Source organism: Nilaparvata lugens, chromosome 14, assembly GCF_014356525.2.
Source record: "Nilaparvata lugens isolate BPH chromosome 14, ASM1435652v1, whole genome shotgun sequence".
Classification (NCBI taxonomy): domain Eukaryota; kingdom Metazoa; phylum Arthropoda; class Insecta; order Hemiptera; family Delphacidae; genus Nilaparvata; species Nilaparvata lugens.
In genome coordinates this window covers 15,731,072-15,747,288 of record NC_052517.1, presented here as the reverse complement: position 1 = coordinate 15,747,288, position 16,217 = coordinate 15,731,072, and the positions used below count along the sequence as shown (strand labels likewise).

The following is a 16,217-nucleotide window of genomic DNA, read 5'->3' as shown; positions in this document are numbered from 1 at the left end:
GTGTACATCACGAGTGAAAAATACTTTTTCCTCCACCTACTGTCAAAAGTACTTACTTTACTCCCTGAAACATGATACTAAAGTGTCACTTTTTCGCTCTCGGTACTAAAAAACAGAAAAACTCCCTAGGGAGTAAAAGTGACTCCATTTAAATAACATGGGAAGCATCTCTATTTTCAAAACGTACATTTGGAATAGGTCAGAAGGTCTAAGCTCAGATGAGGGAGCATATAGAGTAGTCATTAAACCAACTAAATTCAATACCTCAACCAGACATTTGATCGATATATAAAATTTATGTTTGTATGCTGAAATTATTATTACAAACTTCATATCACTATACTAAAAAAATGTATATATTTTTTCTTTTATTCCATGTTATTCAAAATATCAGCCAACGAATATTACTTATTAACTAATCAAATTTGAAACGGGAACTTCATCATAGCTGTAGTTTTGGCTGTCATTGTTGTTACAACTTTAGCCGACAGTGCTGTCGGAGGAGAACTGTGATTACAAGCCAGCTGTTTCTGTTTACTTTGTAGATTATGTTAACACATTGTTTGGTCACATACGTTTTTAAAAATTATTTTATTAGCAGTTTTTATAAAAATGTAGGTGGAGGAAAAATGTTGTGTATATCACGAGTGAAAAATGTTTTTTCTCCCTCAGGAAAATTGTTGCCCTCGGCTTCGCCTCGGGCTTCAAACTTTTCCCTCAGGGAGAAAAAACAGCACTTTTCACTCTAGATATACAAATAACTATTTCTCCCTCAGGAAAATTGTTGCCCTCGGCTTCGCCTCGGGCTTCAAACTTTTCCCTCAGGGAGAAAAAGTCGTACTTTTCACTCTAGATATACAAATAACTATTTCATTCATGATGTACACAAAATTTTTCCTCCACCTATATCTTACAAAAACTGCAAATAAAATAATTTACAAAACTCACGTGACAGGTGAAAATGTTTTACAACTTACTATATAACCTAAAAAAAGGAAGAACTTTGAGCTCAGCTGCCAGGCATGATATCACTATCCTTCAGCAAAAGTTGTAACAATGATTATATCAGAAAAATAAGGGCCAATGCGTTCAGATTTGATTAGATACCTGGTAATGAAAAATATTCGTTGGCTGGTATTTTGTATAACATGAAATATTTGAACAATATGTATAAATTTTTATTCTCTATACTTATATCAAGTACCCTATGTAATAAGTATAGCATTCAAACATAATATTTCATAAGTTGTTCAAATTTCTGGTTGAGGTATTGAATTCAGTTAGCTACAATGATAACTCTACGGGTCGGTCTCTGAGCTCGGGATTTGGCTTCTAAGTTCTGTACTGGAGTCAGGAAATTGGCTCTCCTAAATGGGGCACAGTCACAGTTTTTATGACAGTAGTCACAGTTTTTATTTTCACATTTCTTTAATTGGAAACGTTTCTCCTTGACGAAATTGAACATTCCTTAATAATTCGAAATAGCTGAAACTTTACACTATTTTCTCTTTATTTTATTTTGTGTTCAATTCTCTAGTTTTTCGAAATTTAATTCAAACTTGACTATGACTATGCCCCGTTTTGGAAAGCCAATTTTCTGACTCCAGCCGTTTAAAGTTCAGAACTTAGCCAAATGCCGAGCTCGGAAACTGGCCCTAAATGGTTTCTCATCTAAGTTTCAGCCTTCCACCCCATTTCCAATTTAAGCTTTTGAAATAGAGATGTCTCCCATGTTATTTGAATGGAGTTACTTTTCCTCCCTTGAGCTTCGGAGTTTTCAGTTCTTTATACTCAAGGGCAAAAACGTGACATTCCACATTATGTTAAAGGGAGTAAAGTATGTAAGTACTTTAGACAGTAGGTGTAGGAAAATTATTTTAAGTCTGTACTTTTCCTTCACTGTTTTGTATTGTGTGACTGTAGTGAGATTCACATCCAAAAGTCAGTTGATTTTATAGAACAGTATTGTTCTATTGTTCCACCGCTTGTTCAATTCTCCTGTTCCGCCGCCTTCCATTATAGAAGATAGTGGATAGCTGTGTTTAATATTAAGATGCTGTATAAGATCATAGGAGATAGTAATAGTATTTAGCTGTGATTCAAGTCATCCAAATACATCTGATTCAATACTGAAAAATGTTAATTCTTCCAATCAAATTATATTCCAGGCAAGAAAATAGCAAAAGTGGTCATTGAAAGACTCAAAGATGGATCACCAACATCAAGTCAACAAAACAGATTTCAGGTAATAAATATTTGAAATTATACATTATTATGTAGCTTATATACAGTATTTGAATAAGCAGGTGTGACTTATGCTGCGTTTATGGGGTAAACTTTACAAAACTACATGAATAATTACCATTGCAGTGAGAATTTCAAGTAAGAAAAATGTAGAATTAACTTATGCTTCCCATGACAGAGGCGAGGCGTCCGATCATCTCTAGATTCGCCGATAACTGGACAGAAATTGCTATGTAATGTGTATATTATAAAATTGAAAATATTTAAAATAAATACAAGAAACCAAAAGAGAAACGTTCTTTGCGAGCGCGCAAAGTTTGAATAAAGTAGACTACTGCATCATCATTTCCATCCGTTCATTGTGATTCTCAAAAATATGTGATTCCAGTAATGATATTTAGCATTAGTTACCACCACTCTTCTGTATCATCGCTCACCCTCTCCCCGTAAATGATGGTGGAGTAAACGGTCAAAGACATCGCTATTTTCTGCGATTCCACTGTTCCGCGACAGTGTTGCAAACCGTAAGAAAATTATTTTATTTGCAATTTGTTATTGATAATAATTATTATTATTTTCTTCTATGTTTGGTCTTGAAGTATCTAAATTGAAAAATCTACTTTGTGAAAATAATTAAGAACAGAAAATTTAGTGAAGTGAACAACTATATAAGACTTAACCTATTTCGGACTATGTGTAACCTTATCTAAATTTGGGAAAGGAATAGCACAAAGTTACCTGTCATTTTTGATGATATACTTGTTGTATGAATCAATAAACAATAACGAATTTCATTTCAATTTTTTTAATTATTGAGGGCCAGTTTCCGAGCTTGAGATTTAGACAAGTTCTAGACTTTTCAACTCTAGGATTTTGTATAGCATGCTTATCTTATACTAGATGTCATCTTGCTCGATAAATAATCGTCCAAAATGAAACATTATCTTTCAAGTAGGGGAGGGGGGTGCAGCTTTTATTCAAACATTCAACTGAATTGTTCCAGGAGATGACTGAGCCAAATAGTCACGCCTCGCCCCTACCCCATGAATCAACTTTCAACACGTGAACTATTATTTCAGCTTGAAGTCACAATTTCAGAATTGTATAGTTGCATAACTGTACATCACATTTCATGGCCTCCTTCACATTCAAGTTCAATGAGTAACAAACTCTAATTTTTTATATGATCATCTTCACTTTCTCATTTTCATAGTGAAATTCACACTATAAAATCAGTGGACATGATAGAATGGCTTCTTTGCAACGTTTCTCTGGACATTGATCAATTATGTCTCACATAAATTAAATTCATGACAAGAGTGATATATTTTGTTTCATTTAATAATTAGTATTTTTGATTGAGATTAAAAATATGGTAGTTGATTGCATTCTACAAAGCCTACAAACGATGTAGCAGTGACAATTAAGCTAGGAAAGTATTGATTTTTCAACGAAAGAAAAGTTAGTAAATTCATAACCTGAATCTCAATTCAGCTTTCAAATGACACAAGACATTTCTTTTGTACACAGGTAAAGATTGAGAGAGGAATATGTGAAACCAATCACATCAAAGAAGAGCCACAACCAAACTCCAATCAGGCATGTGTTTTATCTTTACTAGGAAAATATATTACTGTAGTAATACTTAATAATAATTATTTTATTAAATTAATCATTTCATTCAATATTTTATTAATAATTTTTGAACAAAAATCCAAATTGCATGCTGTAATGGTTGACAGCCATCCCAAATACATGTGGTACTGCAAATACTGGCAAACAGATTAAACAGTAGAAGGACATATTTGATGAGAGCCAATATCCAAAAAATTTTTTGCCAGCCTGGGAATCACTCCTATAGTGTGATTTAAGCTATTAAGTGAGAGGGAATGATGGGACCTCATAGTTGCCACATTTTTTCTTCTCCATCACCTTCTATAGTAGGTACTACTATACATAGCATTGCCATCAATGATTTGCAGATAATTCAGAACAAATTATAGACCCACCTTTATTTCAAAGAGGTAAATACAGCACCTTTTTCTCCTTCACATTTTATTTTAATCTCACATAATAAAATAGTCATCCACCTACTTACTGTTATATCAGATTTTCTACCATATAGGCTGCTATTGGGTGGATTTCTAACCTAACAGCAAATCATCAATGTAATATTCTATGAGTGGTCCTGAATGAAATATTGTATATTGCAGATTAATAAAAACAATATAAAAACTTGTAGTACCCTTCTAAAACAGTACCCTTATTAAAACACTGAAACATTTCAACAAATGTTTTTATTAAAGAGTACTACAAGTTTTACATTGTTTTTATTAGTTTGAATAAAGTAGCCCATATAAGTGAAGTGATTTTTCTATATTGCAGTTTTATCTGGTCTGTGGAGGACTTGTGAGGGTGTTTCAAAAACAAGCTCCTGCTTGCTTATATCTCAAGTTATATCCAACTCATGCTTAAAGAACCTCACAATAAACTTGTTCTATGAGAATATCATAAAAATAGTAGTTTATAATAATAGTCCTTTTATTGATTGTGAATGTGTATGTGTTGCAGATGGAATCAGTTTCTGTTAAAATGGAGGAGGAGGAGGATGATAGCAGCCAGCAACCAGCTGCAGTGGAAGATGATTGCAGCCAACAACATTATCTAATCCCTGGCTACAACATGATTTTCATAAAAGAGGAGTCATATGGTGAGATTAATACTATCACTTCTCAAATCTTTGTTAATAAGGGTCTACACATTTTGCTTGGGTGATTAGATAGTGTGCAGCTTTCTTACATGAAGTTGTTCAATATTTTTCAGTGAAAACTCCTGTGTTAATCATACTCCTGAATGAAATGTTTGCCTCATGTGAATCATGCCCAGAACAAAATAATTCTAATTGATTGATTGATTTAAAAATTGTTTAGAGGTGGAATTCAACTTCCAATCAGTTTTTGAATTTAATGAGATTTTCTGTATGACACCATTGAACATGGAGGAGTTGTTAGATGCCATTGGACATTTTATCATCCATCCAAATCAATGATCCCATTCCCTTTCAACCAAAATTCAACTTGGCCTAACTCTTCACTGGCTTGTAATGGTGGCAATACCACTGCATTGGTGATGTGCATATTATTTTCATTGCTTAACAAAAGATCAAAACATGTAGCATGGATGCTTTTTTCTCTTTTATATTCCTACAATTTCTATTTCAGTGCCACCTATAGTTTATTGTTAATCTGACATGGTTATGTATGATGGCACTGAGGTGTGGGAACACTATAGTGAGGTCCACGTTATAATGGCAGTGTTTGATTAGCAAATGTATTGCTATCCTTGTCAATCATTCAACGAAGCAGTCTTTCTCGCTTTGCTCTGTTGCCAGATCATCTTTTAACAATGTAGAATTAATAATTAATTTATTAAATATTCAGTCTTAATTATTAAAATATTGTAAAATATACTTTCTAGCTTGATAAAATATAATTGGTTATTTTAAACGAGAATGAACAGTTAATATTACATCAATAGACCTGTATCAGCAGCTAATGTCTATAAAAGGCATTGACAAGCCAGAGGATCAGCAACGTTGTTCCCCTATCTCTCTCCACTGCCATTATAACGTGGACCTCACTATAGTGGACTAGTGAACTTTATCCTATTTTTTTGTTGAACGCCAATATCGGGGGACCAAGCTTTGCTCTGTAGTGTAAAAGCATAGACTATTTGTAACGGAAGATTGAATTTATAGCTTATATTTATTTATTTATTCATTCTCTCAGTTGTACAATTATTTTTACAGTTATATGAGGAGGCACAACAGGCTTATGCCCAAAACTGTCCCTTTTCAAATTTATACTACAGTCCAAATCAAAATCTAGGTTAAGCTACCATCACTCATCAAAATAACAATTTATTCACACTTCAAAAAACAAACACATCGTCAATTACAAATAGTTATACTATGAATTCGATTTAGAATGATATACTATGTTTGCTACAATATTTGTTAATATACTATGTACTATTCTAAACTAACAGCATCTAGTTACTATTTTGGACTTTCTGAAGTAAACATGTTTTCTAAAATGAAGAGAAATAAACTAAAATAAGTTTTTCTTATTCTCTTCTCGCTGAATTTCTCTTCTCATGAGATCAGCTGAATGATTCCACACATGCACTCGTTCACTCACTTCCATTATGATATCTACAAACAACAAAATTTCCAGCTGTTTCTCCAAGGACGTATTTATCCTTTTAATGTCCTTCAGTGAGTTATCCCAGGGTTGAGACCTAGTACAATCGATTTTTTATACCATAAACATACTTTGTTCCAAATTTCGTGAGAATCGTTAGAGCCGTTTTCAAGATCCGGTCACATACAGATATATAAACATCTAAACATTTAAACATCTTAATATATAATCATCAAAACATATAAACAGAAATTGCTCGTTCAATAGTATAGGATAGCTGAAAACTTGTCATTCTAAAATACCTGTCAGTAACCATGGTTGCTAACAAGACTTGTTGCTTTGTGAAATAGGGCTCAGATGTACTATCCACTATAGAAGGTGTTGGTGTCGTGTCTATATATACAGGATTAGATGTCACTATAATTGTTAACTACACTTGAAAAAGTACAATTTGATGGTTCAGATTTTCTATGTACTCATTTATTCAATTTTTGTTTTATTCATTCTGTATTATCATTTTTGTAGTGAAATTCTGTATTGATATCATGTTTCATGATACAACCACCTTCCAATTTAGAAGGATGAAGTTGAATTTGAGATGGCAAACCAAAATTTTGAGGTGACAGAAAATTAGTTTTCTTATTTGAATTGGTTGGTTCCTACAAAGAAACCCACTGTCAAATTATTCTTGAGTAATATGGAGCTGGTTCAACAATTTTCATTAACCCTGAATATTTGATCTCCATAATCCACCAGTTCTATTATTGATTATTTCAGATGAGCAGGATGCTGAAGAGAATTCAGTAAGGACCGAACCAGAGATGTGGCCTACAAACTGCAGCACATCTGGCCGAGACTATGCAACAGAAGTGGGTGGACTGAATGAGCATTCAACCTCTCCAGTGGAGAAGTGCACTGAGTCATCTGTGGCTGGCAAAAAGACCAAGCTCTACAGCTGTGCTCACTGTAGCTATAAAACACCCTGGTTCAGTCATTTGAAGAGACACATTCGAAAACACACTGGAAAAAAACCTTTCAGTTGCAAATTTTGTGAATATAAATGTGCCCAGTTAGGTAATTTGAAAGTGCATATCAGAACACATACAGGAGAAACTCCCTTCAGCTGCGAATTTTGTGATTTCAAAACTGCTCGTTCAAGTTCTTTAAAAGCACATATCAGAACACATACTGGAGAAACTCCCTTCAGCTGCGAATTCTGTGATTTTAAAACTGCTGATTCAAGTTCTTTGAAAAGACATATCAGATCACATACAGGAGAAACTCCCTTCAGCTGCAATTTGTGTGACTATAAATGTGCTGAATCAAGTAATTTGAGAAGACATATCAGAACACATACAGGAGAAACACCTTTCAGCTGCAATTTTTGTGATTTCAAAACTGCTAATTCAGGTCATTTGAAAGTACATATGAGAACACATACAGGAGAAAAACCTTTCAGCTGCGATTTTTGTGATTTCAAAACTGCTCATGCAAGTACTTTGGAAGCACATATCAGAACACATACAGGAGAAAAACCTCTCAGCTGTGAATTTTGTGATTTCAAAACTGCTCGTTCAAGTTCTTTGAAAAGACATATCAGAACACATACAGGAGAAACTCCCTTCAACTGCGATTTTTGTGATTATAAATGTGCCCAGTCAGGTACTTTGAAAGTACATATCAGAACACATACAGGAGAAACTCCCTTCAGCTGTGAATTTTGTGATTTCAAAACTGCTCGTTCAAGTTCTTTGAAAAGACATATCAGAACACATACAGGAGAAACTCCCTTCAGCTGCGAATTTTGTGATTTCAAAACTGCTCGTTCAAGTTCTTTAAAAGCACATATCAGAACACATACAGGAGAAACTCCCTTCAGCTGCGATTTTTGTGATTATAAATGTGCCCAGTCAGGTACTTTGAAAGTACATATCAGAACACATATTGGAGAAACACGTCTCAGCTGCGAATTCTGTGATTTCAAAACTGATCAATCAAGTAATTTGAAAACTCATATCAGAACACATACAGGAGAAACATCTCCTAGCTAAGTATTCTGTGACCATACATGCACTTATTCAAATGTTACATCTAATTCCATACTAAGAAAACACTTGCTGAAAATGTCTCACATTAGACTGCTGCATTATAAAGTGAGCCCCCTATTAATGTTGGTTTCTATCCTTGTCTATCATTAGACAAAGCAGAAAGCTCTATTCTTTTCTAGACTCTTTCCATTCTCAAATTGTTTGTATACTATGAATGAGTATAATGATTACCAGAATATTTTATTCCAATTCAGCTTATTCACAATAAATGCTAACAGTATAGAGTGAATCTTTCTTTTGTTTCATAGAAATCTAGATCATAGAATAATAATAACAAAAGTTCCAGTTGCAAGAATCTTTGAAAATTTCAATTTAATTAGTCTCTACAGCTGTTCAGATTTGGTTTAAACATTCACTTTTTCTGGGCCAAATATATACAGAGTGGCACAGGGAAACGGGAAATTTTGGAAGTTGCTGTTTGCAGCACTAAAGCTACTCTTCACAGACAGAGCGAGTGCCCAAGGGAAATTTGAAAGTTAACTTTTACAGCACTGAAGAGTTGGCAGCTGTTCTAAATTCTGCACAATTGAAGCAGGACCTCCTATACTATCTATATACTACCTATATACTATATATAGGAAGTCCTGATTGAAGTGATAGTGAACACTATTGCCATTTACTAATCATTGGACTGGGGAGGAACGTGCAATTATTTTGACAGAGTTTTATGTAAATGGTGATAATATTGCTGCACAGAGAACATTTTGACAAGAATATTGAACATTTCGCCTAAATTGATTCTGTGGAGATATCTTTGTCCTTATTGTTTATTCTTCACAAACCACTCTCTGTCTCAGACAGCACCGTATCGCGCATGCGTTAGCAACGGGGTTTTCCCGTTCCATTCAGTGAGTTCTTTGAATGTAACGTTCTTTGTGATGATGGTTACCGAGCACTGTAACTAGAGCCAATCATCATTCTATTTGATGAAGATATTATTATCCAATGATGATTTATCATTAAATCCAATATAATAATCAATATATTATCATTTTATTCAATAAAAGAAAGAGTACTTTTGGAAAATATAATTAATAAAATATAACAGTTGTTATTTAACTGATGTTAAAAAACACTATAACTAAGTCAGCATATTGTCATTTCAAAACAAAAACCGAACCCTCAACCTCCCCTTCTACATTTAAAACATCAATAAATATTACTATTTGAAAAACCTCTAATCCCTTCCAGCATATTACAATTTCAAAATCCTAACCTATTTTTCCACCTTTGAAATATCAAAAAGCATAATTCTACCTGGACCCTAGCCCTTTCTAGCATATTGCAATTTATGGCAAAAACCTAAACTAACCTTATGAAACATTATTGAATATAATCCAAAAAAACCTAACCAGTAACCCCTAACCCCTTCACATTTAATAATTCAGATTTCAAAGCAAAATCCTAACCCCCTAACCTATTCTTTCACATTTGAAACATCAAAAAACATAACTCTAACTGCACCCTAGCCCCTTCTAGCATATTGCAATTTCAAAGCAAAAACCTAACCTATCCTAATAACACATTATTAAATATAAACCAAATTAAACCTAACCTCTAACCCTTTCACATTCAATACTTTGGATTTATTCGTCATCTTTAGAACAAAACATAAACATGTGGTTCATTTCATGAACATGTTCACAAACATGTGGTTCAAAGCAAAATCCTAACCCCCTAACCAATCCTTTTACCTTCGAAACATCAAAAAACATAACTCTACCTAGACCCTAGCCCCTTCTAGCATATTGCAATTTTAAAGCAAAAACCTAACCTATCCTAATGAAACATTATCAAATATAACCTAAATAAAACCTAACCCCTAACTCTTTCACATTTGTTGAACGATAGACAAGGATAGCAACACCATTGCAAATCGTACTCTACCATTATAACGTGGACCTCACTATAGATACTCAAAGAATACTTTTGATTAACTATGTTATAACTGTGACTGTTGCTGGCCGTTACTCTGTTTAACCTTCATTACAGTTCCAGTTCAAAAGGGTGGCAAGTCTGATTTCTAGGTTACAATACTAAAATGATACCTAACTTTCTAGTGCAAGAGGGTGGCAATCTATACAGTGAATGAAAAATATAATTATATTTAAACATTTTTCAACAGATCATTTCAGTTATGGATGCAAGTGTTACAATAATAATTACTATAGTAAATGAATAACTATAGTATAAGAATGTCAATATTTTATTTTTATTTCTCAAACAATGTATTTTTACACTGGTGAAAATGTATTTCTCATAAAAGCTGTTCCATTTTAGTTTGAACTCAAATGCATTGAAAATGGCCCTCATAGAAATAATTGATTTATAGTTGTATGAATAATTGTGTTTGAGAGAAATGTCTGAGATATATAAGAGAAAACTATTCATATTATTTTACTCTGTATTTATTATATATATTTATGTATTCTCGTACATAGAATTATGGCTTTATTCCATTATAATCACTGAAAAAATTATTTATAAAAATTGTGTAACATTAAACAACACTATTTGAAGTGCTATCATGAATTTCATGTGAGCTGAGAATATGCCTAATCATTTTGCTATAGGAGCTCACCCCTAAATGCTAGAATATTACAAACCTATAAAAATATTCAAATCTAGTAGTATTTGATTTGATTTTTAGAGTATACCAGCTTGAAATAGAGAAACATATATTTCCTATAGAAAAGTTTGAAACTTTTAGAATTTAATAACTGATTTGAAAAAGTATTAGATTTGGATCTGCCTTATAGAAGGAATGATAAATTATATTGACCTTATATATATAATTATATACAACACCAAAATTGTCATAACTGAAGCTATAATAGTTTCAAATCAATAAATAAATTGAGTGTAGAAAAGGTTGAAACATATATAAAATTCTAGCTGAGGGATATAAATAAAAAAATTAAATGGTATTTGAACTTTGTATAAGAAACTCTAGGGTAATCTAAGGAGATACTTCATAAAATACAGTAACACAATCACATTAGATCTAGATTATTTTTCAAATAGTACTTACTCCTTCATTAAAATAGAGAAGATATATCTATTCTGACGTGCTACCAATTTATCCTAATAGGTTGGATAGCATTCACCTATCACCTAAGGAAAGTCATCGGTTCCTAATAAACTAATATCTTGATATATCATGAATGGATCTAATGCTTATGAATAAGAAATCCAGTTCAGAGCAAATTCAATTATAATTTATTAAAAAATGATTCAAAACTTTCAGTTCACACCAGAACAAATAATCATACATGGATCAAACATAGATTGAACATGATTGAGGCTACTAATATGTTTGTTCTGTTCATCAAAACAGATTCCAACATCTTCCACAAAATTTCAGAAATTATTACTTCAAAATCAAAATTAAAATATATAAGTTATAGATTAAGAATACTTATCTATCGTTTACAGGTTTCAAAACAGGCTTATGGCTTTAAAAATAAATGACACATACTACAATAAATGACACATACTCACAAATCTTAAATTACATCATCTCATACATCTTAAATTTCAATTATTTAGGAAAATTTTAACAGAAGACAACACTCCTAACATAAGCCAGCCATTAAAAAGTTTGAGAGAGAAGAACAAGAAGCTTTTCCGGTGAAGCTGAGACACATCATCATCGATTGCCAATTAGCAAAGAACACAAGTCTACAAACATTATTATCTATTGTTTTCAATAAAACTTTATTTTTAAAGTTATTCTAAATTTAATCAACCTTTATATTGTTTAGAATTATATGTTTATTCAGAAATAGAACTTTGTTACAGTGATTCAGTGGAATGTTCAACACTAGTATATATGATAAATTCCCTGTGAAAAGCTTAGTCCTTATATCGATTACACCAATATTTGCTATCAAGTTTTATTAATATTTTGAATATCGAATTGAAGATTCAATTTTAATCCAGAAAAAATTCCCCTCTCGACATAAAAAATTTTACTGTTTAAGAATTAAAAAAAAAAAACATTACATTGTAACAAATGGAAATTGTTGAAATTAAATTTGATCCAGAAAAAAATCCCCTCTCGACATAAAAAATTTTGCTGTTTGAGAATTAAAAAAAAAAAAACATTACATTGTAACAAATGGAAATTGTTGAAATTAAATTTGAGAACAGGAACAATTTTTTCTACACAAACATTACATGTCAACTTATAATTGAAAATTATTATAAAAATTCATCAATAGCATTTGTTATATATTTCCAAACCATATTTGAAAGTATAGAATATCAAAATTATTTTTTGATTTAGCTTTATAATTCAAGGAAATTATCTCAACAGAAAATTTAATATATTTAAAGAATAATATTATTGAAATTTTACATAAGTTTAATAGATAGAAAATTCAAATGTTATTGCATAACAATTTAGTATGTTGAACAGAATTTTTTAAATGAATTGATGAATTGTTACATTCAATTTTCACATAAAATTGCAATAAATTAAAAAATGTCCATTTCTTTCACTATTAACGTGGTTGATTTTTTATTGATGCGAATTTTGAAAACAGTCCATTTCTTTCACTGTTGACGCGGTTGATTTTTTATCGATGCAAATTTTGAAAACATTCCATTAAGGCACTCAGTATGAATTTCAGTTAAGTGTGACTCCAGTGTTGGGCTTATCTGGATGGATACGCGTGGACATCTATTAGCATGGCCTCATGCTTGTAGTCGACTGATGCATGCCAAGCTCGATACAGGTGACATCTGTTAGCATTGCCTCATGCTCTTAGTGGATGGGTGCATGTCAAGCTCACTCAAAGTCACGTAAATTGTTCATCATACATACAGTGTACATTTCAGGCTTGAAATGACAATGTAACTTGTTTTTTTGGAAAATAGATAGACGCTGCATACAGGATTAACTCAGGTAGGGTTTGGTTTTTTGATATTTTCAGCTTTCAAGGTTTAGAGTTCAGCATACAGGATTAATTTAGGTGAGGATTTTTTGTTTTGAATCAGTTTCTTTCATGATACAGTGACTGTTATTTGAGTTTAAAGTTGCGAACTTGGACATGGATGGCAATTACCTCCAGGTAATGTAGTAGTGCAGAAGCTTGACTTGCGTAGTCAGCAATAGGCATAGTCATTGGCGTCGGCAATCCATTAATGAGTCACACCAGTTCGAAAATCACCCAAATGTTCTTAACACTCTTCATGGCATTCCCTTGTGTTGTAGATTTTGAGATTCACACGATAATTATTTTGAAGTTAACGTCCATGCTGTACCTGTTATTTTAATATGCTTATAAACTAAAAATAAAAATTTGATTAGGCTACCAATACAATCTAATGCACATAAAAGTTATTTACAAGTTTGTAATCAGTATGAAAATGAAATAATTTCAATAAATTATTTATTTGTTAACATCTTAATATACAGTCAGCAATACATAAGTTGTGAAATTTCTTTAAATTCAATAGAGACATCAATACAAAAATTTTAATAAAGTATTTAATAATTTCATTTCCATTTATTCACTATTCAAATAATAAAATTTAATCCATTCTTAAAAATTTAGAACATAATCAAATACATGTTACATAAATGTCATAACACTCTGTATCATTATCAAAATTGCAAAAAACACAGATCATCACAACAAAATAATTTTTTCCTACAGTTACGTTGAAAAGTGGCCATTGCTGCACTGATTACAGAACGCAAAGAATCACTTTTCCGCTCTAGTGCGGAAAAAATTTTCTGCACTCCAGATTTGCAACATGGCAACGCAAAAATACTTAGTAGGTTATATGGAGCAACAGTGCAGCAAAATCAAAATGAAGTTGGTAACAGTGACTGGGCTGCTATAGTGAGCAGAGGTGCAACCAAGCACAACGCGCTAATTATTACTATTATATATTATAAGGAGGACAGCAACAGCACAGTGCCACCACAGCACACACCACACAGCCGCCTCCCCATTCAAACACTACTAAGTTATTTGATGGATTTCAGGCAATTTTACCCATAATTACCCACTTTTCATATTCAATGGTAACTGTAGGAAAAACTTAATGTGAAATACGTGCGCAAAGTTCCTCTGCTGCACTCAAGAAACCATTCCGCCCTCGCCTACGGCTCGGGCGTAAACGTTTCTTTCGGTGCAGCAAACTGTCACTTTGCGCACTAGTTGCACAAATAACTATTAATACATACTTCAATATATTCATACAGTTGGTCTTCCACTAATAATCATTTCATAATATAATATATCTGCATTTCATTATCATTCAGTTCTATCTGAGAGTTGGCTAGAGGCAGTCGCTAATCGTTTCTCTCTCTTATCAGCTACGGTACCGTTCAGGTTATGAATCGTTAAGTTTCGTCGTATTGGATGTATTCGATGTATTTGGGATTCTTGTTCAATAATTATTAATAAAATATTGAATGAAATGATTAATCGAAAAAAATATAATAAAATTATTATAAGGTATTACTACAGTAATATATTTTTCTAGTAAAGATAAAACACATGCCTGATTGGAGGTTGGTTGTGGCTCTTCTTTGATGTGATTAGTTTCACACACGGTATATAGAAGAAGACGGTAGGTGTCACGCGCATGTTTGTGCTAAATTTCCGGTGTAGCTGACGTCATTTTATATCCAATCATCTGGTTTTAACAAAAAATACGTTTCATAAATTTCTAATAGGTGTTGAAAACGTCGGTTGGTGGCGATGATCAATCTAGCTGGCTGGCCACTGCGCACACATTTCATGACCCCTACCGTTTTCATCTAAATACCGTGGTTTCACATTCCTCTTTCTCAATTCAATCTTCATAAAAGAGGAGTCATATGGTGAGATTCATTCTATTACTTCTCAAATCATTGTTGATCAGGGTCCACACACTTTGCTTGAGGGATTAGATAGCTTGTTGGGTTTTTTTCAAAGAGCTTTTTAATGTTTGGAAGTAGAGAATCAGTGTAAATGGTGCTACTGAATGGGCTGTCTGCCTCATGTAAACCATGCTCCTAATAAATGTAATATATTAAATGAGGTTAGGGTTAGCTAGGAAAGGTAAAAGAGATGTTTAGAATGCTTGTCTCCTGAATATAGTTTTTCTTAGGCTGGCCACTAACGGTTGAACAAAATCAGATAGATGCTTCCATCATAAAATAAACAAACAATAAATAAAGTACTGTAAATTACATTTCTTAAGGATGGAAGAATAATTTAACCTCAAATAGAAAAGCGATGAAAAAATGAACAACATGAATTGCAAATACAAAAACCTAACCTCAACAAATCTTGCTTGAAGCGTTTTGTTGTGATCACAGCTGTAATGACAAAACAATTGAGTCAACTGTGTATGTGCGCATGCTCGTTCAACCATTAGTGGCCAGCCTTAATAGAAAAGTCTGTGTATGTACAGAATGTGTAACGTTCTTATGTTGATATTCATTTCAGTATTTTATTGAAGTGTGTTCACCAAAATGTTTGAAAAAAGAACTCAGCATGGATTTGCCATTTACATTATTATAGATGATTAGAATAAGCCAAAAGTGTTAGTTGGTAAGGAAAGATTGTTTTTGAATAACAATCCAATTTATTTATTGAATTAATTAATTAATCAATTAGACTCTGTAAAGTATCGAATTTGGGTAGATAAAAATCCCTAA

General features: G+C 32.5%; 3 protein-coding genes across 12 annotated transcripts in view; 1 reads left to right on the top strand and 2 right to left on the bottom strand.

Moving 5' to 3' along the window:
- LOC111057883 (gastrula zinc finger protein XlCGF57.1-like) overlaps positions 1-16,217 on the bottom strand; it is a 178,240-nt gene that overhangs the window by 129,377 nt on the left and 32,646 nt on the right. The gene's annotated exons all lie outside the window — the stretch shown is intronic.
- The window catches only part of LOC111045590 (gastrula zinc finger protein XlCGF57.1-like), a 126,704-nt gene that overhangs the window by 78,744 nt on the left and 31,743 nt on the right, over positions 1-16,217 (top strand). For 2 of the 10 annotated variants that reach the window (XM_039440819.1, XM_039440823.1), the window contains 4 exons: positions 2,169-2,245; positions 3,775-3,843; positions 4,816-4,954; positions 7,224-8,913. In XM_039440819.1, the coding sequence (XP_039296753.1) occupies positions 2,169-2,245; positions 3,775-3,843; positions 4,816-4,954; positions 7,224-8,497 (1,559 nt within the window). In that variant the 3' untranslated portion in view covers positions 8,498-8,913. Of the gene's footprint in view, positions 1-2,168; positions 2,246-3,774; positions 3,844-4,815; positions 4,955-7,223; positions 8,914-16,217 lie in introns of those variants that run through there. The other 8 variants (XR_005572886.1, XM_039440826.1, XM_039440825.1 and 5 more) reach the window with 7 other exon arrangements.
- The window catches only part of LOC120354281 (transcriptional repressor CTCF-like), a 170,828-nt gene that overhangs the window by 137,914 nt on the left and 16,697 nt on the right, over positions 1-16,217 (bottom strand). The window contains exon 3 of the mRNA XM_039441185.1: positions 15,074-15,121. The gene's annotated coding sequence lies outside the window, so the exon portion shown is untranslated. The remainder of the gene's footprint in view (positions 1-15,073; positions 15,122-16,217) is intronic.